This window comes from Triturus cristatus, chromosome 4_1, assembly GCF_964204655.1.
Source record: "Triturus cristatus chromosome 4_1, aTriCri1.1, whole genome shotgun sequence".
Lineage (NCBI taxonomy): Eukaryota > Metazoa > Chordata > Amphibia > Caudata > Salamandridae > Triturus > Triturus cristatus.
This window is the reverse complement of record NC_140585.1, coordinates 269,414,058-269,439,472: the sequence shown is the minus strand read 5'-3', so window position 1 is coordinate 269,439,472 and position 25,415 is coordinate 269,414,058. Positions and strand designations below refer to the sequence as shown.

Below are 25,415 nucleotides of genomic sequence, written 5' to 3'. Positions count from 1 at the left end.
TCACCCCCAGTCAACTGATCTGGGTTTAATCCATCACCGTTCTTTAGCCCACTCTGCCACCCCAGTTCAGACATGGCCATATGCAAATCAGTCTGACCCTGTGCCTCATGGGACCAGTCCAGCCCGAACTGCCAAGCCATGTCTTTCCTGGACCGGAAACAAGCTTCCTAGGACCGGTTTCTGGCATTTCAGCCGTCTTCAGCCAGGCTTGCTTGAATCCAGTGGCAAAGTGAGCAAGGTACTCACGTCTGAGCATACCCTGCCAACTTATGGCGAACAAAGCAAAAACCAAAGGAAATGATGGACGGAGTGTTGAACATTGCAAGCACTCACCCCCAGTCAACTGATTTGGGTTTAATCCATCACCGTTCTTTAGCCCACTCTGCCACCCCAGTTCAGACATGGCCATATGCAAATCAGTCTGACCCTGTGCCTCATGGGAACAGTCCAGCCCGAACTGCCAAGCCATGTCTTCCCTGGACCGGAAACAAGCTTCCTAGGACCGGTTTCTGGCATTTCAGCCGTCTTCAGCCAGGCTTGCTTGAATCCAGTGGCAAAGTGAGCAAGGGACTCACGTCTGAGCATACCCTGCCAACTTATAGCGAACAAAGCAAAAACCAAAGGAAATGATGGACGGAGTGTTGAACATTGCAAGCACTCACCCCCAGTCAACTGATCTGGGTTTAATCCATCACCGTTCTTTAGCCCACTCTGCCACCCCAGTTCAGACATGGCCATATGCATATCAGTCTGACCCTGTGCCTCATGGGAACAGTCCAGCCCGAACTGCCAAGCCATGTCTTTCCTGGACCGGAAACAAGCTTCCTAGGACCGGTTTCTGGCATTTCAGCCGTCTTCAGCCAGGCTTGCTTGAATCCAGTGGCAAAGTGAGCAAGGGACTCACGTCTGAGCATACCCTGCCAACTTATGGCGAACAAAGCAAAAACCAAAGGAAATGATGGACGGAGTGTTGAACATTGCAAGCACTCACCCCCAGTCAACTGATCTGGGTTTAATCCATCACCATTCTTTAGCCCACTCTGCCACCCCAGTTCAGACATGGCCATATGCAAATCAGTCTGACCCTGTGCCTCATGGGACCAGTCCAGCCCGAACTGCCAAGCCATGTCTTTCCTGGACCGGAAACAAGCTTCCTAGGACCGGTTTCTGGCATTTCAGCCGTCTTCAGCCAGGCTTGCTTGAATCCAGTGGCAAAGTGAGCAAGGGACTCACGTCTGAGCATACCCTGCCAACTTATGGCGAACAAAGCAAAAACCAAAGGAAATGATGGACGGAGTGTAGAACATTGCAAGCACTCACCCCCAGTCAACTGATCTGGGTTTAATCCATCACCGTTCTTTAGTCCACTCTGCCACCCCAGTTCAGACATGGCCATATGCAAATCAGTCTGACCCTGTACTTAGACACTGTAGGGGTACAGGGCTCATGCACCTGTACCCTCACCCTGGCATAGGGTACCCAGCTAGAAGGGTGACTGATCTATGCCAGGGCAGTGGGTTGCAGGCATGGCACACAGGGATGTGTGCCATGTCGACTCTTCACTTTGTTCTGCACCAAAACACGCAGCCTGCAAAGGCAGTGTGTGTGTGTGTGAAGGTAGAGGGCCTTTAAGGGTTCCATAATAAGTGCTGCAGCCCTTAGAGGTCTTCCCTGGTCACAGTGCCCTGGGTACCTGTGGTACCATTTACCTGTGGCCAGAGATGCCAATTGGGTTAGTTTTGGGAAAAGAACACAGGTCCTGGAAACCTGATTGGCAGGGACCCAGGGCACATCAAGTGAAAGTGCATCAGTAGTCTGGCAAAAAGTGGGGGGGGTTACTGCAACAGAAACCCAGGTTCCTACAGCGCCCAGATAGCCAACAATGAGCTGGTCATCTACCCAGAACAGTTTTGTGCGATCCAGATAGAAGAAAAGCGCATGTTTTGGATCCAGATGTTGGAGCCTTTCCTCTTTAGAAAGATTGTGGGGTGGGAAGAGGTGGTCTCCTCTAAGTGGAAAGACGTAACAACTTTGGGAAGAAAAAAAGGCCTAGTACGAAGGACAACTTTGTCTGGATGAACAGCCAGGAAAAGTTTTGAAGAACGGGATTGAAGCTCACTCACCCTGCGAGCAGAGGTGATGGTGACCAGAAAGGCAGTTTTAAGTGTCAGAAGTCTAAGAGGAAAGTTATATAGCGGCTCGAAACGAGTGCACATAAGATAAGTCAGAACCAGGTTCAAGTCTCACTGAGGCATTACAAAAGGAATCAGAGGATACACGTGAGCAATGCCCTTAAGTAAGCGATTTACAATAGGGGACTTGAAAAGAGAAGGCTGGTCATGAAGCCGAAGAAAGGCTGAAATGGCCGAAAGATAGCCTTTTAGAGTGCCCAGAGCACAGCCCATGCCACAAACTTGTTCCATCAACAGGCATATACCATTTTGGTGGAGGAACGCCCGGCTGCCACTATAACGTTAGACTTCGGGAGGAAGGTCAAAAGCTGTCAACTGTCGCCGCTCAATCTCCATGCAAGGAGGTGGCAGCTGGACAGGTGCGGGTGCAGGACCGTCCCCTGTTGCTGTGACAGAAGGTACTCCAGAAGAGGCAGTCTGATCGGAGGATCGATGGCCATGTGCAAGAGCTCGGGATGCCAGGATCTTCGTGCGCAGTCCGGTGCCACAAGAATGACTTGGGCCTAGTCACGCTTGATCTTCTTCAGCACTCTGGGTAGAAGTGTTATAGGCGGAAAGGCGAATAGAAGACCGCAACTCTACTTGTGACTAAGTGTCGTCAAGCGAGTGCAGCCTTGGAAATTCCAATGTGCAGAACTGCTGACATTGCACGTTCTCTTCAGTGGCAAATAGATCTAACCAAGGCTCTCTCCACTGCTGAAAGATACCTTGCATCACCTCGAGTGAAGATGCCATTCGTGATCCATAATGCACCGGCGGCTGAGATTGTCCGCCCTGGCGTTCAGAGAACCTGCCAGGTGTTGAACCACCGGAGACATGTCCTGATGTTCCAGCCACTTCCAGAGACAAAGTGCTTCCTGACATAAGGTCCACAACCCCACTTTTCCCTGTTTTTTGCAGTACCACATGGCGGTGGGATTGTCTGTGGACACCTGCACTACTCTCCCTTTGACAGAAGAAAGGAATGCCTTCAGTGCAAGACGGATTGCCCAAAGCTCCAGAAGGTTGATGTGGAGCCCGGACTCCGCCAGAGACCAGAGGCCTCTGATCTCCGCCTCTCCTATTTGGCTGCCCCACCCCAGAAGTGATGCATCTGTCAGCAGTGTGAACTCTGGTTGGGAAAGAGAGAGGAATCTGCCGTTGGCCCATCCTAGTTCATTAGCCACCACTGCAATTGGTATGCAGTGCCCTCCGAGATCTGGACGCAATAGGAAACTTAAGGTCCCACTGCAGAGCCTGCATATGCCACCTGGCATAGTCCACCAGCAGGATGCAAGAGGCCATGAGGCCCAGTAGCCTCAAGGTCATTCTGACTGAAACCCTGGATAGAGGCTGAAAGATTGGAATCATAGCCCGAATATCCCAGACTCGCTGCTCGGGATGATAAACCCGAAACTGCGCTGTGTCCAGAACCGCCCCGATGAAAAGGAGCTTCTGAGTGGGGATCAGGTGTGACTTTGGCACGGTGATGGTGAACCCCAGCGAATGCACGACGTCGGCCATAGACTGGAGGTGGGAGATGACAGCCAGGGGCAAGCCCGCCTTCAAGAGCCAGTCGTCGAGATAGGGGAAGACTGGAACCCCTGATCTGCGCAGATGAGCTGTGACCACCACCATCACTTTCGAGGGGCGCTGATAAGGCCAAATGGGAGCACAGTAAACTGGAAGTGCTCGTGGCCAACCGTGAACCGCATGTAACGCCAATGGGATGGCAGGACGGGGATGTGAAAATAAGCGTCCTGCAAGTGCAACGCTACCATCCAGTCGCCAGGGTCAATGGCAGACAGGACCTGGGCTAGTGTCAACATTTTGAACGGTTGACGTTCCTGAGATCCAGGCCCTTGTCCTTCTTGGGAACCAGAAAGTAGGGGTAATAACAACCATTACCTACTTCTAGGGCAGGAACTCGCTCGATGGCTCCCTTGGCCAAGAGAGCCATAACTTCCTGTTGGAGAAGGGCCAATTATCCTCTGACATGCGATGAAATTGAGGTGGCATGGATGGAGGGCTGTCTCCAAGGGGAGGGAGTAGCCCCTTCGGACTATCTGCAAAACCCACCTGTCCGACGCGATGGTGAGCCAGTGGGGGAGGTGATGGCGAATCCAGCCGCCCTCTGGCAAATGGTGGCCCTGAAAGGCCGGTTTGGGAGGGCTTGGAGGATGCTGCAGAGGGGGCGCTGGTGGACTGGCCCGCTTGCTGGCCCCTAGATCCACGATAGTGGGTCCCACATCCCCAGCTGTGCAGAGGCTGGACAGCTTGCGCATGCCTGTGGCTCTGGTCGGAACGTGGCGGGGCACCCCTTCTGTAGCCACGAAAGGGGTGAAAAGCAGACTACATGGGGCGAGAGGCAGAAGCGAGGACAAAAGACCTGGCCATTGCCCTGGAGTCCTTAAAACTCGAGAGCTTTGTCTGCTTTGTCGACACACAAGCGACGGCCATCAAAGGGCATGTCCAAAAGTGTAGCTTTTACATTGCCCAAAAAGCCATTGGACTTCAAACAGGTGCAGCGTTGTGGGACTACTGACGTTGACATCGTCCTGCCTGGCGAGTTGGTGGTGTCCAGTCCACATCGTATGGTGAACTTCGCTGCTTCTCTCCCTTCAGCCACTGCACGGGAGAGCACAGCCCGGGCCTCCCCTGGGCACTGAGGCAGCACCTGTGCGACCGGGTTCCACACAGAATGCAAGTAACGGTCCAAGAGACATGCGGTGTTCACCGACCACAGTCCTAAGCTGGAGGAAGAAAACATTTTCTTACCAAGATGGTCCAGCTTCTTTGATTCCCTATCAGGTGGTGTGGTATGGAATGCACCCTTAGAAGTGGAGACTTGGACCACCATTCTCTGAGGGGTGGGGTGTTGGGAGAGGAAAGTGGGGTCGCCCAGGGCCGGGCGGTGGCATTGGGCAATCATCCTAACCACTGGAGCCCCTGTATTAGGCTGGAACCAAGTGCCCAAAAGGATGTCCGTGAGGGCCTCATTGAATGGCAGCAGAGGCTCCGAAGAGGCCGATGCCGGTTGAAGCACCTCAGTCAGGAGTTTAGTCCTGACCGCCGCCGTAGGAAGCTCGAGGTTTAGGGCGTCAGCTGCCCTACGCAACACAACTGCGTACGACGCACCCTCCTCCGTAGCCGCGGTAGGGGGAGAAAGAATACCAAGGTATGGGGGAGTGTCCAGACCACTGGCCTCACCCAGTTCCTCTATCCACTCCGGTTCTTCCAACTGGTCTGCCAGAGGATCCACAGACCCCTCCCAGTCCTCCTCACACTCATCTGGTAGCCACTCAGGGCAATAGGGGACACCAGGGGAGAACAGGTGTACACAAGTACCGGTTGGCACCAGTCCCGACGTAATGCGATGTTGGTCCAGCTCCGTGTCCACGTTGAGGGGGAGAACAGGGTCAATGTTGGTTAGGAACACAACAGGCGTCGGAGGAGGCGGGGTGTCGCCAATGAATTCAGCGCCGGAGGAGGTGTCACAAGATCGACCGGTGCCGATCCACATCCAGGCCTGGATCCCTGGGGGCCGTACGGCGCCAATGCCGAATCCGCCGGCATCAAGGGCCTAGAGCCCCCAGCTGAGTCCGCGGGGCCCGAAGGCACACCGGCAGAGTCGGGCTGCCCAAAAATAGTATGGAGAGCTGTGTAAAAGCTACAAAGTTGGGCAGGGGTCGCTCCAACTCCAGGAAAGGGAGGGAGGCTTGGAGTCGACCCAACAGACTCCGCGGGCGGAGCCGGGCGACTACTTTTCGCAGCCCGTGTCGTGTCAGCCGACGGACGGAGATAACGCAAAGAGCGACAGTGCTTCTTCGCCTTCTTTTTGTGCTATGACTTACCTGAAGACTTCGATGAGGAATGGTGGTGATGGCTCCGCGGCAGGTCCCGCGACCTCCCTCTCGACCAGGACCTCAAGCAGCTCGGAGCCGACTGCCGGGCCTCCAGAAGCTTTCGAGACCGCTCCCGCAAAGACTTCGGGGCCATGGCCTGGCAGTCGGAGCTCGACTTTGGGTCGTGGTCGTGCTCCAGGCACCAAGATGGGGGTCCGTCACCAACATCAGCTTGTTGCAGGAGGCACAAGGCTTGAAGCCGGTCCGCCGAGATGACATCCCTGTGCACCAGGAGTGGTAACGACTCAAAAAGACGTCAACAAAAAGTTGCAAAAAGTGACTTGAGGTACTGCTCTCACTGGATCTGCGCTGGCTTGCGCGGAAAAAGAAAGAACTCACGTCAGCATGCAGGGACGGCGTCTAAGTACATCCCGTGACGTCATACTGGCTACCACGACACCAACGATGAACGCGAAGTTGACCGACGCCACCCCCCTACGTGCAGGGGTACTGCTGAAGAAAAATTCTAAGGTGAGGAATCCATAACTAATTGTCTCTTTCAGATTTGGGCATATTTAGTTAATACTTTTTTTGGTATTGTGAACTTTTTTTCCCCTCCAAACAAGATGACATTTCCAGTAAAAGTCTTTCTTTGAAGATAAATGTCACAAGACCAACAAAAAAAAAGAAATAGATGTTTTACTCTGTTGAATTGACAGCATGTCTGACTTATGTGGATGTACCGCCATGCCATGCAGTGAACAGGAACAAGAAATAATCACATATTTTTATAGAAGGCTTGCACCATGGCAGTATCGTAGTTGATGTTTATCTGAGGTGCATTTATTTGTTAATGAAACTTGATGCCGTTATGCTACTGTTATGTTTAGTTGTAAATGGGGATTGCTAATCTGTCAGGTCTAGATATTATCAACACTGGGAAGATGAAACGCTGAGAAAGTGCTCCAGCATTTGAACTTTTGATCTGCAAATAGTACACAAAAGCCTGAAATAGACATATTAGGCAATGTATGTACATTACCAGCTATATTGTGGAGGATGAGGAGTGATCGCACAGCCCGCATGGTGGTGGTGATCTACCCGACATTATTTCCCGCCGGCCCCCATTTTCCCCCGCCACATTATGATGGCAGGGAGTACCGCGGCGGACCGGGAGACCGCCCAACGCTTTTTCTGCCCGGTCGACTCGGTGTCTGCTAGATACCGCCATCCATATTACAGCTGGAGAGGGAAGCAGCCTTTCACCGCCACGGAAAGGCATGCGGATTCTACAGTTGGGGGCCCATTGCGGGCCCCCAGGATGTTGGGGGGGTGGGGAGGCACATGGGGGGTACCCCCTGCATTTGCTTTAAAAGCCAAAAAAGGAGAGATAAAACTAGCGCCCTATCAACAACAGGGTGCTAACATGCAAATTTGCATGTTAGCACCCTTTTATTCTACGCTTCCCCTTGCATCTCTAATGAGATGCAAAGGGGGCGTTCCAGAGTAAAATAATAGGAGAAATGTCGCTAAGCAACATTTCTCCTATTATCAAGAATGTCGCTAACCCTGTTAGAGACAAAAAAAGCAGCGCTAACCGCGGTTAACGCTGCTTTTTTACGTCTGGTATTTTTCAGACTTAGCCATGATATCCTATGGAAGGAGGATAGCATGGCTAAGTTTGCCTGTCCCTATCAACAAGGTAACATGAGATTATCGCTGAGTTTCCAGCGATAATCTCACGTTAGCCTGTTAGTGTGAGGATTTTTATCGCTATTGAGATAAGCGTTGCTAATAGCACGCTATCTCAGCGATAAAAATTCACGCTAGCCGGCGATAATTATCCTAGCGCTAAGTGCGCTTAGAGATAATTTTCGCCAGTTGTTGTTGATATGCCCCTTAGTCATGATGGCAGTTGGTGCCAGAGAAAAGGGTCTACTTAAAAACAACTCACAGTACTCTGAAAGATGATGGTAGGGCTGGTTCAATCCTACAGTAGAACAGAATAATACAATGAGAGGTTAAAGCAGAGCTCTCCTGGAGGACCCCTTCTCACACAATGTGCAGTAGAAATCAGTGCAATGGTGGCATCTAAATTGGGAGGAGGAGAGACTCTACTTACACCTCATTGGCTTTAAGTTTGGATTGCATCAAATCAGGTGGAAGTGCTGCTAAACAAACACTGGCTTGGAGGTCTACGGATTTACAGTCGGACAAAGGGGAAGGATTCAAGCATGTGAATGTATAGAAGATCCAATTCTTTGAAACTATTCTTTGTAGGCTGCCAGAGCTAAAAAATGGACAACCTATTTCCTTACTGCTCTTGCTTTTTTGCAAACACTTCTCCCCTACCCATATCTCTCTGAACCTTGGATTTATGTTCTTAAAATTAATTATATTTGTGTAAATTAAAAATAACAGACTAATCTTAGGTGCTCTTACACATACCGTTGCTAGGTCAAGAACATTATAGGTCTCTTCACTATATTTTATCCAGACATTTCCCCTTGAGACTCTCCACAACAAACGCTCAAATGTGGCCATTTTCTTTCTGGCGATCATTCCTGCTATCAACCTGAGGGAAACAAATGAAATTATATTAAATGTATCATTATAGTGTTTGGAGGAAAACTCATATTTTGCCCAAAAAGAAACAACACCTCAAAAAACATAAAACCTCTTGTTCCAGAATGTACTCATTAAAAGCTAAATAAATCATTCATCTTACTAATAGCAGTCTAAACAGTTCACAATAGTTTCAGATATATTGTAAAAATAAAAGTGACAATAAAATAGTGCAGTGCAGTAGCTTTTAAGAAAATCGATCAGACCCCTCTTTTTTTTATTTTTAGAAACAAACTTTTCCCTTGAGACATGAAACAATAGGCACATGGTCAGTTATACAAAGAATTCAGGCAGCATTTTAGAAATCAAACTTAAGTTAGCAATTAACAAGTTGAAATTCCAGCATCATGGGGATGCCTCATAGCCAGTGCACAAAATGCCTGCACAGTTATGAGGATCTTATGGCTGGGGAACCAAAGCCGCCACAATTTGCTCAAATGCTCGCTTAAACTTCATACACCTGAGACAGTCCTAAAAACAAACACCTAGCAGCACTAGAATATGGCACTATTTTGAGACGAGTGGGTGCCCAGACCCGATCTAGAGAGATTGGTGCTCGGCAGGGACCTGGTGACAAGATAGCGGCTGTACCCTAGAAACAGTAGGGGCCCACCGATGCACAATGCTGCTAGGCATGGCCATGGCTAGAACACAGCAACACGTCCACTGACCCACTACGCAGAGGTGTTGACGGGAGGTACCTGCTACCCCTCTTGCATCTGCTGCTGATCAGTGAAGTGAGACACACAAAGTGTAGCTGACCTATCCAACCAGCAAGGCCTGTGGCTGCACACGACAAGTGAAATATGCAGAGTGAGTCTCCTAGAAAAAAACCTACAAATAAGCGGAGGCATGAGCACCACAGTATGCGTTACGTGAATGCCTTGGCCTAATTTGTTGCGATATGAGTTACATAGGAGAGACCCTCTCCTCTCCTAGTGCAAGCGCTCCTCACCCTACTGAGTGCACACAAACGAAGACACACTGGGAGGTCGCTTAAAGCTTTGAGCCCCACTACCAATACACATGTAATGATGACAAGGATTTGGCCTCAACACTTCAACACAGCTATCATAAGCCTCCAAGAACAATTAATGTAGTGGGTGCATAGACAGATCATTGTGGAAGGCCTGGAAAAGTGGTGCCTGACCCCATTATTACGGTTATCTCACAAACACCCAGAGGCCATCTGTATGTTATGTTAAATATACTTTTAAAGCACACAAATACACAGAGGTGTCTTGGCGCTAGCTCTGCATGTATAGATTAGGAAAAATAATACAGCTTCTCAAATATCCATGTTTTTTATTTGTTCCTCAAGGATAGCAGTCTGGTCATTGATTTGACATGCAAAGATAAGGAGTTCCACGACATAGCTGTGCAGATAACAAAACTTCTTCCATCCCACATTGAGCGTTTGAACCTGGGAGTTAAAGCATTTTTTACCCCAGAGGAGTGCAAGGTCCTCATCAGTTGAATGAGTGTCCTCTATAACGTGAGCAGTAGATGCCACCGGAGAAATAGGAGGAGGCGGCGCAATGATTGAAGAAGTAGGAGAAACAGGTGTTTGAAGAACCGAAGAAGCTGGTTCTGAAGGAGGGAAACAGCGGTGATAGTCATCCAGCATGTGCTGCAAATTTGTAATAAGTGATAAAGGCATTTGCTCAGTCAGATTTTCAGACTGTGGTTGGAATTGCGGTTCTAAATAATAGTTATATTCATGTTCTTCATCAAGGTCCTGGCACTTAATGAGGCGCTCTGATGGACTGCGAGCTGCTTGAAACCCTTCATCCTCTTCTGAATGTTCTTCGTCTGCCCCATAATCCAAGAGTTGTGCTGGAAGATTTGGAGAGGCTTGAATAGGCAATAAAAGGTCCATTGAAGATTGCCTTCTTTGAAGCAACGAGCTTTGCCCAGATTCATATGATGGCAGAAGAGCTGCTGAAGGCTTTAAAGGCACTAAAGGCATCAAACCTGTAGGTGAAACCAAGGATTCCATCGACGATGCAGCCGCCTTTGACGAAAAGCATACTTGACCTTCCATATGTAAAATCTTCAAAGTCGTAGACGAAGCCACTGTCGACAAAGCCCCCGTCGACGAAGCCACCGCCGGCGAAGCCACCATCGAGGAAGCCACCTTCGATAAAGCCACCATCGACGAAGCAGGCGTCGATGAAGCAGGCGCCGACGAGAGAACCATCGATGGGGCAGGCGTCGACGAGATAAGCGTTGACGGGACCACTCGAATCTTGGAAGTTCCCGTCGACGGAGAAGCACCCGTCGACGAAAGAGTCTTCACTTCATTGGTATCATTTATAGCTCCTAGCGCCGAGACACCTATGGGTAATTGTAGCGCTTTAAAAATCGCATAAATAAATAAATAAATTGATCTTCGTCGATGAAGAAACAGCAGCTGACTTAGGCTTCACCATCACAGAAACCAGCGTCAACGGAGAATACGTCGTCGACAGCAACATAGCAGGCTTAGGTGACGAGAAACTAGTCGTCAACGCCGTAGTAGTGACGACGGAGGACTTCGTCGATGGCATAATCGATGACGAGCCCGTCGACGATAAGCCAATTTTTTGAGGCAAAGACGACTCTGACAGGGTATTTGACGCCTGAGACTTAGATCTCGGGGGCGTAGATGATGTAGAGTGACCCTTGAGGGAGGCAGAAGTCCCTTTTGATGTTGAAGGCTGTTCATCACATTTGGAAGAGTGATGTTTCTTCGGTACCTTGGCCTTAGGAGAAGTCAATTCCGCCTCACTAACCCTTTTCTTAGAGGCAACAGTCCTAAGAGAGGAATGACTCTCCACATCAGAAACAGGGACATCCTTATTTTTAAGCTTCTGTAGCCACAGAAGTAGTCGACCCTCTTAAGGTCTTCTGAGGAAAAGTCCTGCATATTTTACAGTCTCTCACCTGGTGATCAGGGTGAAGGCAGTACATACATTTCTTGTGAGGATCCTCAGAATGAAGACGTAATTTTCCACAAGACTCACAGTGTCTGAAGAGTGATCTTTTAGAAGTTGACATTGTTGAGAAGTTGTAGGTTGAACTCTGAAGAGAAGAGTTGAAGTACTGAACAGAGCTCAGGGAGACTCCCTTCACACGATGTGCGGTAGAAAATCTAAGGGTTCTGACTGAGCCTCTGGGGAGATGGACACCTGATTAGCTGGTGTTTGGACTATATCTAAGGACTTGGATGAGCTAATAAAGTGACAAGTTTTTTCCTATTGATTGCTATGTTACAATACTTTCTATGCAAATGTTTAGCTATGCTATTGTTATGTATATGTGTATATATATATATATATATATATATATATATATATATATATATATATATATATATATTGCTATTTTATGTACCGTGGGACTCCCACTTCGACAACGGGGAATGATTCAAGGATGTGAATCTATGAAAGACAGCCCAATACTGGAGAACAAAAATTCTTCCATCCCACATTGAGCGTTTGAACTTGGGAGTTGTAGCATTTTTTACCCCAGAGGAGTGCAAGGTCCTGCTTGCATAGTACCATTTGAAGGTCTGTCTCAGATATTTCGGATCCATGTCATGTAGTGCTTTATAGGAAATACATATGGCCTTAAAAATGATTCTTTGCCTGACTGGTTGCCAATGTAATTTCCGAATGGCTTGAGAGACTGAGTGAATTTTGGGAATCCCTAGCACCAGTTGTGCTACCGCATTTTGTAATGTTTTAACTTTATTCAATAGTTACTGCTCCATATTTAGGTTAAGGCCATTGCAGTAGTCTATTTTTGATAGTACTAGTGAGGTGAGTACTGTTTTCTGTGAGTCGGAAGTAATATATGGGAGGATTTTCTTTTTATAGTCATTAGTGTGTAGCCAGATGCTATCATGAAAGGTGAGCTTACTATCTACTATCACTCCAAGACTTCTAGCCTTTCTCACTGGAATCAGAAGAGTTCCCAATGCCTGCGGCCACCATGACAGCAACCAAAAAGTGACATCATTTCCGAACAGGATGACTTCCATTTCTCAGAGTTTAATTTCAAACAGTTGTTATTCATCCATTGCTTACTGCACACACGCAGCTATGGAATTCCGGTGTTGTCACTGCTGAAAAAAGAAATCACAATTTGAATGTTTTCAGCATAGGTTGGTAACCAGAATATAAAGGATCTGATAAGTGTGGCCAAAGAGGTGACAAAAACGTTGAGCTTAACGAGGATCCTGCCAGCACTCTACATGGTAGGGTAAAGGGTACGGAGACAAAGTCTTATAGTGCAACAGAGTTTTTTCGCCTGAACAGAAAGGATCTTGGGAGGGCAAGTGCAGCCCCTCTGATCCCGATGATGTGAAAACCCTCAATCAACATTTCATGGCTGACCCTATCAAATGCTGCTGTTAGGTCAAGTAATACAAGGGCTACTCTTCCTCCCTTATCAAAGGCGGCCCTTATCTCCTCTCTAGCTATGATCAAGGCAGTTTCGGTACTGTGGCCACTTCTAATCTGAAGTGGGTAGAGTCCAAATGATGGGTATTCAGTAAAAAGAGTGCCAGTTGTTGATTCATGGCCTTCTCCACGATCTTGGAAGGTAGTACAAGACGAGCAACTGGCCGATAGCTGTTGGGGTCCTTGGAGTTCAGCTTGGATTTTTTAATCACTGGAAGCACTGAAGCTACTTTCCACTGATTGAGGAAGCAGCCAGTCTTAAACATTATATTAAATAGTAAGATTAGTGGCAATATTCTCAGGGGTTAATTTAGTAACCAAAGGAGGGCATTGATCCACTTCAAGCCTGATTTTAAGGATTTAATTTGCATTGTAACTTGCTCTGATGTGAGAGCTGTACATTCTTCAAAGACTGCAATGTCAGGACAGGATGAAGGAGACTTCTCTCCTGTTGAGATGAATAACTCATTGGATGAAAACTTGTTATAAACCTGTATCACAGTGTTTGGAAAACAGTTAGTGAGGGTGTTGGAACAGGCAATTTCTGACTGGCTGAAGGGATGCCCCCAGCCAGGTGGAACCTGCTGCACCTGTCAAGGGTGGGTGATTAAACGCACTGTATAACCAGTGCTTCCTCTTGGGTAGTTTGACACTGAGCAGGCCTGACTTAAATCAGAGGCAATGTGTAAAACAAAGGCACAAAGAACAAAAACAGGAGAAGGTCTGTTAAAACAGTTGAGACCCGGGTAAATATGATTGACAAAGTAACAATGTCTCAACAGGAAATCATTAAGTCAGACAAGCACATAAGGAAAACAATTCAATGTGAGAGAGAGGGAAATAAGGGCGAGCACTATAATTAACTAGAAAATGGTCTATTTTAAGTGGAAGTAGTTATATCAGCACTACATTACATTATATCCAAGTGTAACCCAATTGTATGTGTGCACATACGTGCTCGTGGAGAGGGTGAACAGCGCAAGTGGCACATGACAAAAGTGAAATAACAGCAAAAAACTGCACAAGAAACAATTTGGTTGATGGTCACGAAAACAGTCGACAGATAATTTCACAAAAAGATTCCGCTGTTTAAGGAAACCACAATAACACCCACTGATGCGATGGACGGTCAGAAAGTCCAGCGCATCCATGGGTGCACATACAGTTGGGTTATACTTGCACAGAATTTAATGTAGTGCTGATATAACTACTTTCACTTAAAATAGACAATTTTTCTCGATAATTATTGTGGTCTTCATTATTTCCCTCACTCTCACATTGAATTATTTTCCTTATGTACTTGTCTGACTTAAAGCAAAGGCACAGCAGTCACTCATTATAAATACACAGAGCGTCACAAAAGAGACTTCACATAAGATGTATGTAAAAATGTTTATATTCAACACACATATTCAATCATTATAACATGAATATCAGGTACTTTTTGGCATAAATCGCATTTGGAAATATTACTAGCTGTACTAGGCCCACTTGTATTGCTATGAAATCAATAGTTTGCCAACTTTGGGCCAATTCCAATTGTAACCCTTCCCCACACAGAGTGGGAGCACCCTTATGTGATGTGACACACTGTCCACCCCAGGCCCACCCTGGAAATCCACTCACAGTAATAAGGTACACCCCGGCTCTCGACGATATTGAAAATATGTACATGCACAAAACGAGAACACGTTTTAAACGCACGGTGAGCCAAAGCCACACGGGTAAACCCAATCTCAAATGTATTGTGCTTTTGGCATGAAATCAACATATAACGCGGCACCATTGGCCAGTGTCATGAATCACAGGCGGTCTGCACACTATCACTCCCACTCGTACACACTCTCTCCGCACCGCCACATGGTGCAACACGTATCCAGACCAGCCCATACCGAAAGCTCTTGCAAACATACGCACTCAGCATCCTAATGCAGTGCCACCGGCACACAGCAGGTCAATGAATCACACTCTGCAGATACCTTGGCCCCAGGCTCCTTCCACACTCTAGTTCACCCCGATTGTCCTTTGCCCTAGATGCAAGATAACAAACCCACACTATAGGAAGCTGGCTTTGTGTATACTATGCCAAAATAAGGTATAGTGTGCACAGAGTCCAGTGGATCCACAGAGACTTTACAGAGGCTAAAGTAGATACTACTAAATGCTCTTTGGTGGTAGTGCGGTCGAGCATTTAGACATATCAGAGGGCTGTGTTAAGCATTTGTGGTACACACTCAGGCAAGAAATGAATACACACACTCAACAACCTCATTCAAGACCAACTGTTTGTAAAAATATTACTTTTTGTATGTTTTTCCTTAGAACCAAAGATACTTTGTAGCAGTAAAATATGCTTTGTAAAATCACATAGAGCATTTCTGAAAACAGTTCAATGTTAACCTATGGAGGGAAAATAATGGCTTACATATTCAGTCTTCGGGTTTAGGACCAGCAATGGGCAAGGGTCAGGTAAATGTAGAGACTGCACCACCACCGACACTGGGGTGGTCTGGGTTACTAGGGCCCAACGTTAGTCAATAGAGACTGGGGCACACAAAGAGATGCCAGTTGCAGGTAGCTAAAATTGGAGTTGGGGGGTTGGAACCAGCACATGGGGGGGGCTATGAGGCAGATCCAAATACACACCCGCAGCGATACAGAGGCAGCTGGGTACAGAGTGCCAACACAGCGTCGGGCGCCCAATTCAAACCAATGGAGACTGAATATTTCAAACAAAGGCTGCAGACTGGTTGCTTTGGAGTTAAGATGGGATGCTGGGGAAACTCAGGCACCCCCTCGGTCCAGCTCCCCAAGGCTGAGATGTTGCAAGTGCAGGGGTGTATTTGGACATCAGAGAAGTCTTACCGAGCCGGTCACGGTTGGGGGGACCCTTCATGTTGAGCCTGCTGGCATCATCGTGAAATCTAGGAGAGGTCACTCTGGGGTGGATTCTAGCTCAGAACCACTGGGATATCCTCTTTTAATAGATGGGCCAATTAGACTTGGGCCAGAGGCGTTGGGGACAGAGGAGGGTCAGGGGATCTGGTTGTGCAGTTCTTGTTGGTTTCTTTGTGGACAGAGCCGCTGCTCCTTGGGAGTCCTTGGTCTTTAGGGAAGGTAGGCAGTCCCCCAAGGGTTGTGGTGGTCGCTGAACCTGCAGGACGAGTCAATTTTTTGGAGCAGTTTTCTACGAGGGCTACAGACAGGCCGCTTGGGCTGCAGCCAAGTCAGTTGTCGTTTGGAGTCTTCATTGCTGCACGGCTCTTTGGTCCTTCTTCTATAGGTTGGCAGGAATCCAAGGATCAAGGTTATAGGGTGCCCCTGAATACTCAATTTAGGGGCAATAGAGGTACTGTCAGATAGTAGCCAATGGGCTACTTACCTTTAGGGTAACTACCCACTGTGTATGTCGCCTCCCTTTGGGGAGGGGGCATACCCCTGTTCCTATTGGCTAAAATTCTCACAACCAATATGGAGGGTTTTCGAAGGAGAGAGTCACTTCAGCTCAGGACATCTAAGGGGTGATCCTGACTGAGAGAGCACACGCCTTCCCAGCCGACCTCGCTGCCAAAAGTGGGGCTTGGTTAGGGGGCCGGGCATCTCCACTAGCTTGGGGTAGGTGTGAAGCACTTCCACCCAGAGCTGGCTTTGTTTCTGACCCTTAAGAGCACAAGGCTCCCACCTCAGGGGGTCAGAAACATGTCTGGAAGTGGCAGGCTGGTGCCAACCAGTCCGCTACGCACTAGCGGTTGGGAAGGTTTTCAGGGAGCACCTCTCAGGTGCCCTCTGAGTGAATTCATTAATCAATCAAACACTATCATCAGTGTGGGCTCACTAATCTGAGATGTTTGGTGCCAAAAAAGTTGAGATTTGGTGAAACCATCATGGAGCTGTGGAACTCGTATTGGCAAGCTCCCGGCCCATGTACTCAGTATGGTTTCCCCATGCGCTTATAATGTCTAAGAATAGACTTATACACAATAGGGGCATATCTGCTCATGCAGTTTTGCCCTCACCAGAGGTGTAGGGCACCCTGCCTTTCAGGGCTGTAAGGCCTTCTGTAGGGGTAAATTACCTATGCCTCTGGTAGTGCCGACAGGCCTGGCACATAGGGATGTGTGCCAGGATGACTCTTCACTTTTAGTTGCACCAAAACACGCAGGCGGCAATGGCAGTGTGCATGTGTTTGGTGAGGAGACTCTTAGGGTAGTATAATACATGCTGCAGCCCTTAGAGACCCTCTCGCCTCTCTGGTCACAATGCCCTTGGTACCACTGGTACCTTTTACAAGGGGCTTACATATGGGCCAGAGGTGTGCCAATTGTGGAAACAAAGGTACAGTTTTGGGAAAGAACACAGGCACTGGGAACCTGATTAGCAGGGACCTAGTTGCATTCAGAGTCAGGCAAAATGTGTGAGGGGGGGTAACCATGCCAAAATAAGCACTTTCCTACAACCACCTCCCAGTTACTAGGCCGCATACAGCCGGAGTCACTTAGTCTAGGTCCTCGGGAAGCAGGTCTGTAGGAAAGTAGGATCTTCTTTCATGGTTACCCCCAATGTTGCTAGAGTTATTCTGTTTTCTGACAAGTCTGACTGGGATCCTGCTTATCAAGACCCGAGTCACTGTGCTTCTTCCCTAATTTGCCAGTGGTAAGTACTTTGGTACCTTCCTAATTGGCTACTGGTGTACCGATGCAAGTCCCTAGTATATGGTACAAAAGTACCCAGGGCATAGGTGCACCAGGGGTTTTCCATGGGTGGCAGCTTGTACTATGCCACCCATGAGAGACCACTCAAACTGACTACAGGCCTGCCATTGCAGCCTGTGTAGTTTGGTACTAGCACTACTTACAAAAGATATAGGGTTCCTTATATCTGATGTCACTGCACTTAAATCCTATAAGTTACCCCTATGGCAGGCTCTTCAGTCCTGAGGGAAAGGTGCTTGGTTACAAGTATGAGGGTGCCCCTGCATGAGCTGGGCCCCTCTACAAACCCTGGAGTTGATTATCCAGGCTTTGTAATTGCGATCAACCATTTAATATATATAGTGAACATCAAGTCAAATAGGAGATGTCTAACTATATATTGGCTGCACCAAAACCGGTCATGTTTAGTATCAAACATTTTGGAATCCAAACCCCAACACCGATTCCAGTGTTGGATGTAGAATCCCATGTACTGTGGGGCTCCCCAAGGGTGCCCTACCTTTATTGCCGGTACCAGCCTTTCAGGGTCTAACATCAGGCTACTGCTGCTGCAGACCACAGACACATTTCTGCCCTCCTGCTGCTGAGCTGAGCTCGAGCAAGGGAAGGCAGAACAATAGGTTTCCTGCCACAGGGAGGTGTGGCCACCTCCCAGACAGGAGTCAGTCTGTTGGGCAGGGGTGGGGTCTATTGCCCTCCTTGCATACTCTAGTTTGAGCCAGTTCAGGGAGCCGCTGGCTCCCACTCTGGTGCGAAAAGTATCCTCCCCTCTGTCCAGCCCTTCCTCTTCCTTGAGTCGTCCCAACCCTTTCCCTAGGGTACGTAAGGGCTTACATGTGGGTGTCTATTCAGATTAGTCGTGTGACAAGATTCAAATTCAAAACCACTTCAACTTGGACTTCAACTGGAACTGAGCACCAAGGAGGAAGACTCCTGCTTATACTGATCTCGTCGTCTAACCAGTCTCCTGCATCGTAAGTACCTGTGCTTGATCCAGGTTCCTCTCCAGGTCTGTGGGCATCAAGGACACCCGAAATAATCTTCCTTGGAGATAAGGAGTCACTCCCCTGCATCTTAAGGCACCACAACCAAGCTGGCCGGTCTGCTGCTCATGACGTCCTACAGACTCTGAAGGGCTCAGCAACACCGGTGGTTGTTCTGCATCCCCCTCGAGGCCCGCACTGTCTTTTCAGCAAGTTTGAGGCCAGTGTCCCTCGTCTGAAATGCTGGCACAGAACCCCTGTGCAACGTGGCAACTTTCCATTGCCAAGGTTTGTTGACTCTGTCCTCCACAGATCTTTGGGCTACAAGAAGCTCCAGGCTCCAGCATCTCCTTCTACCAAGATCTACATCCTCACTGCATCCCCTGCACCTAGAACCTGCATCTTTGGTGAACTACTTACAGTCCCCTTACGACTCATGTGCCTTTGGCCTGTGGGTCCTCTTGAGGGTCTTCTTTGGCTTCAGTGGGCTTCCCTGCTTGCTCGGGGCCTGCTCTTACTCTCCTACAATTGGTGAGTCCCTTAGACCTTGCTGGTCCCAACATTGCACCTTTGACTTTTACCACGTCTGTTGCTGCTGCCAAGGCTTGTTGGTACTCCTGCCGGACACCGACCCCCTGGTTCTTGACTTCTGATGTGGGAGAGCTTGAGAACAGCTCCTGGTCTTCCACAGTGTCGCCTGGTCTTCATAGCTGCAGCGACAAGGTCATTGTCATCACTCCTGCATCTTCCATCATCAGTGGTCGTAGTCTTCCATGCTTCCTGGTCACTTCTGAGTGGCATAGACTCTGTCCCCTCTGCTTCCAGGTACTTCTCTTCAAGAATCCATCCTTGGATTCCACTGGACTCTTTCACCTTATTCGCGAGCAGCATATTTTCTGAAGTCCTCCGTTGTGTTATCGGCGGTTTCCGACGGCACTTCCCACCTATGCACCCGGCTTTCCTGGTGTAGGTTTCCTGGTTCCTGGAGTATCCTTGGGTGGAGTGACTCTCCATCCTTCTGTCTTCCATGGGGTTTCTGCAGATCCCACTGGAAAGGGTCCTTCTTCTTGAAAACTGCAACCACAACTTTCCAATTGACTCGCATTGAGCATGCAGCTGTGTTTCCACTCTGCACACAGCCTCCGTGGGGTTCCGGGGCACTAACCTTGGGTGGTTCCTTGTGAGTCTTCTGCTCTAAGTCCCGACTTTGGACGCAGTTTGCATTCCATTTCTTTAGTATAGGTTTGGTCCCCCCCTGGAGACCACTGTGTATGTGTGCTTTCTTACCTGTTTACATTTGATGTATTATGTGTATTGTGTTGATATCTCTGGGTAGGAGGTATACCAATGTGTTAGTGAGTGTGTATAATAAATATATCTATTTTTATAACTATACTGTGTAGTTCTTTTTCATTTAATCTACACTATATGATTAGATCAGGTAGAGCAAGCTGTGTAACACTCCTTCTGGACTAAGCCTGAATGCCCCTCTCCTCAACTTCCACTTAGAGAGCTTCCCATGGTTGTCTAAGACCACTAAAATCACCATAAGGATCGTCTGGATTAGTACAGGGTGCTTCACTTAAATAAGTGTGCACCATATACTAGGCCATGAGGCACAGGGTCAGACTGATTTGCATATGGCCATGTCTGAACTGGGGTAGTGGAGTGAGCTAAAAATGATGATGGATTAAACCCAGATCAGTTGACTGGGTGTGAGTGTTTGATTTGCTCAAACGCTCCGTCCATCATCCCCTTTGGTATCGCCATATAGTGGGCCAGCCTCCTATAAGGTGGGAATATGTAACAAGTTTTAATTAAGAAGTAATTGCTCCCTATTTACGATTTCAACTAGAGCACGGGGTAAGGCGCTGTATTCTTCTTTTACGTTTGGGTATACTCCCGTTAGCAACATTCTTAGCTGGCTGGGATGGTACAAATAATTCTAAAGGCATATGTGAATTGTGCAAAGGTGGTCCACAAGATCTGCTTCATGTTTTATTAATCTGTCGTAATGCGAGTGTGGTAGAGGCTCGACGACGATATATAACCCCAATTCAACTAAAGTATAATAAAGTATAATGCTATTTTTGCCCATGATTTAATTATGTTGTGTAATTCTCCAGTAAATGAATGTGTATGCCATAACCTGTTTAAGTTTTTAAAAAGTTTCTTGAAGCTGTTTTCATTCTATAGTGTGTCTTAAAAGCTATACCATTTTAATTATTTTAAACTCAATAATAATAATTTTTTATCTGTATTTGTTGATCTCAGTTGAAGTCTGAATCAAATAAACTATTGAAACATTGAATTAAGAAGTAGATGTACACAAGGGGAAGTTAGTATCCACTCGGGCCACGTCCAACAGACAATACCGCAAAAGGAATGATGGCTGTCTGCCAAGTTACTGCTAGGAATAGTGGTCAATTTGATCACTGTCTGAAACAAATCTTTTTCAGAGATTTTTGAAGCTTTGATTTTTTTGTGTAAAATACCATGTTTCCTCTTTTTGTTTCAGAGCTTTGTAGTTTGTCATACTTATATTTTTCTTTCTCCACACTGTTGTAGTCCTTTTTCCATTTTTGTTCCTGTCTTCTACAGCATTGTTTCAGGGCCCTGAGATTCTCAGTAAACCATGGTGCCGTACTATGTTGCTGGGATACCTTGGTAGGAGCTAGAGTATGCACTGCTAAGTTGAACCAATTAGAATAGTTTAGGGTTGCTTGATCTAAGTTCTCTACATTCACTGGCTGTGAATGGGTGAGAATTGATTTTAATTGATCAGATTGGCTTTTGAGCCATGCATTTGTCTTGCGAAGATAATGAGAGGCATTATCAGGAAGCCCACGACTGGGGAGATTTGTTTGAAATAGCACTGCCGTATGATCTGACCAAATCAGGTGCTAGTTTCAGTTAGAAAGACATTATTTGCAAAAATCCGGTCAAGGGTGTGGCCGTTTTGGTGTGCTAGGCCAGCTACCACTTCGGTTAACCCAAGGTATGATGTGGTTTCGATTAATGTCTCTGTGTTTTTACTTGATTGGTCTTCAAGTTAGAAATTAATGTCCCTGATGACTGTAAAGTCGTTGGAGAAGATACATGAAGATACATGAATCCAGTAAAGTGCTGATATCCTGAGTCAAGCTATTTCTAGTGCTGGGAGGACCTTATACTAATATTCATTTAAAGGACTGGGTTTTGGACACAGTTCTATATTGAATGAGAGGGCTTCACGTTCCAAGGAGGTGACCGGAAGAAAGGTAGCTGACGTGTTGTCTCAGTATAGAATGGCTAAGCCCCCACCCCGCGTATGAGGTATATCTAATGCCTGAATCTTCAGGCTGAATGGTGTATCCAGGAGGAATTGCTGCAAGCCCGTCCGTATTAGACAATGAGTCAGCCCATGTTTCAGTTACACAAACTATGTTAAGCTTAGGTTATCTACAAAATCACTACAAAATCAACAAAATCCATACGTTTTACCAGGGACCTGGCATTAATAAGGGTGCAAAGGATCTTTCCTTCTCTGATAGTTTTTTATCACCTGAGTGTTGTTTTTGGATACCGACATACTGTAGGCCTCATCCACTGGGCTCACTATCAGGGAGCTGCATACTTGACATGTTTCTTTGGAGACTATGTTAAAGAGACATGGATATAATCTAAAACAGCTTAAGTTCTTACCTATCAGGTTGCACACAGGCAACTCTTCTTTCGAGTAGGCTCGTCTCTGTGCAGGTGGGTGGGACGGGGGGGTTGCGCTTGACATAGACACACTCTCACAGCTTCACAGAGTATCAGCCCCTGTGCTTGTTCCATGTAAAACGGGTAATATACCACCATGTAGGCAGTCGAAGCTGTACTTTGAACACCAATGTGGGTTGAAGGCCACTAGGTCAGAAATCTTCCAGAGTGACATACAAGATGCCACTATGAAGCTGATGTAGAGCGACGCTGACATGAAAACTACACCCCCTCCCCATCCCCTCCACCTACGGGCCTCTGCTTGCCCCAAAATTGCATGCCCACTGAACTTTAGAGACAGGGTCAGGGACACAGCACTTAGGGCCATATGTAGGTAAATGTATTTTACAGATTCATAAATACCGAATTTCACCGAATCGGTATTTATGAATCGGTAAGTTATATGTAGGTAATCATTCGGTAATAATTACCGATTCGGTAACAATCGGTATTCAAGAATCGGAATTTACCGAAGTGGTATTTACCGAATCGATAAATACCGAATCGGTAGTTACCGAATCGGAAATACAAAAACACATGACTGGATGAATCAGCCAATCCTGTGCAACCAAACCCCACCCAACCAGGAAGTGGCCACACCCAGGCAGGTGCACACAATCATCAGACTCTGGAGAGGCTGGGAGTGCAGAGGAGAGGCAGGGAGCCAGTGCCTGATTGTGCAGCTCAAACTCACAATGTCCAGCCAGGAGACACAGAGAGATGGAGGGGAAAGGAGGAGAAAGCAGAAATTTAGCCCTAAGGAACTGCAGGTACTAGTGGATGAGGTGGTGAAGCAGCACCAGAAGCTGTTTGGGAAGCAGTCCCTGCAAGTGCCTGAGTCGGAGAAGCGTAACATATGGCTGGGAATCCAGGCGCAGGTCAATGCTATTGGAGTGACCCCCAGGGATATTGAGGTGCTGAAAAAGCGCTGGTACGACCTAAGGATCGTCACGAAGAGGAAGATGGGGGAACTGCAGAAGGAGGCCAGCCGGACAGGAGGTGGAAGGAACAGGGCACCTGCCCTTACCGAACTGGAGGAGCTGGTGGAGTCCACAATAGAGCCCGAGAGTGTCGTGGGGCTTTGGGATGCCGACAGCTCTGCCAGAGCCGCCACCCAACAAGGTAAGACGCATGCACAGCAATGTTGCCCCCCCCTACCCCTATCCCACATCCCCAATTGTGAAATGAGTATCCCACTCCAGTCCATGTGTTACTGCATACTGGCAATGCATTATGGGAGATGTAGTCTGGGAAACCCCAACCATTAACTGAATAGCACAGAACAACAAGGCATGGTACACACATTAGCGAAAAGCAGGCAGAGGACAATGTGAGAGTGTTACAGAAATGTATTGTGATGCTTGCAATGCAGGGCTTCAGGTACACTGAGCTGATGTTGCATTTCTGTCCACAGATGATACATTGCGCAGGACTGCACATGCAACAGGAGAGAGGGCACACCGGCAAGTTCAGGGCTGGCCAGCACAAGTTCTGCCCAGAGATCAGTACCACATGCAGCCTCACCACCACAGCCAGCATCACCACCACAGCCAGAATCACCACCACAGCCAGCATCACCACTCATGCTTGAGTCACCGGCATCATCACCGCCTGCATTGGTGAGGTCGAGGAGGCGTGCTGCTTCCAGGTTGCGAGTGTTAGAGTCCTCATCTGACGACTGCAGGGGCCCGGAGCCAACCACTGTGCCCCAGGATGGGAGCCATGCCACTGTGCCCTCCACCTCAGAGGGAGCACACACAGGTGCTAGACGGCACCGCAGGTCTCGGGTGCAGAGTCCACCAGCACACGATGAGAGCCATGGGGTGTTCTCGGGGCTCGAGGGCAACATGTTGAAGATACAGCGCCTACAAACAAAGGCAGTGATGTCAGTTCAGCGCCAAATGCGGGGACTGAAAGCTACATTTGAAAACATGGACAGGGGCATCAGCGCTATGGCGGTGGGGATGAGTGAGATGGCTGCGGGCATGCGGGACATGTCCCAGTCCGTCATGCTGTTGTGCAGCAAGTATGATGCAGACAGAGCTGCACGGCGCCGGGACCGGCAGAGGAGAGATAGTCATACGAGGGCACTCAACCGGCTGGCAACTGCCACTTCGCTGCTCTGCAGGCGCTCTGTGGCTATGCAGGAGGGCCTGACACACTGCAGCAGCGACGTTTCGAGGGGGATGGTGCAGGTCACCAGTGCACTGGAAGTGCTACTGACAAGCCAGGTGGCCACAACTGGTGCTGGGGATGCTGTGGAAAGCATAGAAACCAGCAGCAGGAGAAGCATTACCCCCCCGGTCCCAGATACACGCAGGAGCAGCAGGCGGCATGGGGCTGCCACTAGTGAGGATGCACAATCCGTGGCATCCCACACTGTAGTGCGTGGCCGCAAACAGTAATGCTGCACGGCATAGCCTAAGACAATTGGGTGTCGTAACCCTGGACTTGCTAGTAGTCATTACACAATGTTGACAGAATGGCTTTTTCTTGGTGTTGTGGCGTAGTGCCGCATTATTAAACTACGTCATGACATCCAACAACTGGCTGTGTCCCCTTACTTACTCAGAAATAGTTGCATGTGATCTCTGCCCGTCTCTCTCTCCCATCTGTTGCTGTTGGCACTCCAGCTGCGTTGGCCTCTGGCTGTCCTGACTCATCCTCATTGTCCTCAAAATCTGTTAGTTCCACCTCTGTACCTCTCTTCGTGGCAAGGTTGTGCAGCATTGCACAAGTGGCAATGATCTTGCAGCAGATGATGGGTGTGTACTGGCGTGCGCCTCCGCTTTTGTGGAGGCAGCGGAACCTGCTTTTCAATAGTCCAAACGTGCGCTCCACCACGTTGTGTGTAGATTTGTGTGCCACGTTATATCGTCTCTCACTCTGG

General features: G+C 48.1%; 1 protein-coding gene across 1 annotated transcript in view; it reads right to left on the bottom strand.

The window, feature by feature from the left end:
- The window catches only part of LOC146854247 (V-type proton ATPase 116 kDa subunit a 4-like), a 2,520,670-nt gene that overhangs the window by 1,430,708 nt on the left and 1,064,547 nt on the right, over positions 1-25,415 (bottom strand). The window contains exon 8 of the mRNA XM_085651038.1: positions 8,465-8,591. Coding sequence (XP_085507164.1) covers positions 8,465-8,591 — 127 coding nt within the window. The remainder of the gene's footprint in view (positions 1-8,464; positions 8,592-25,415) is intronic.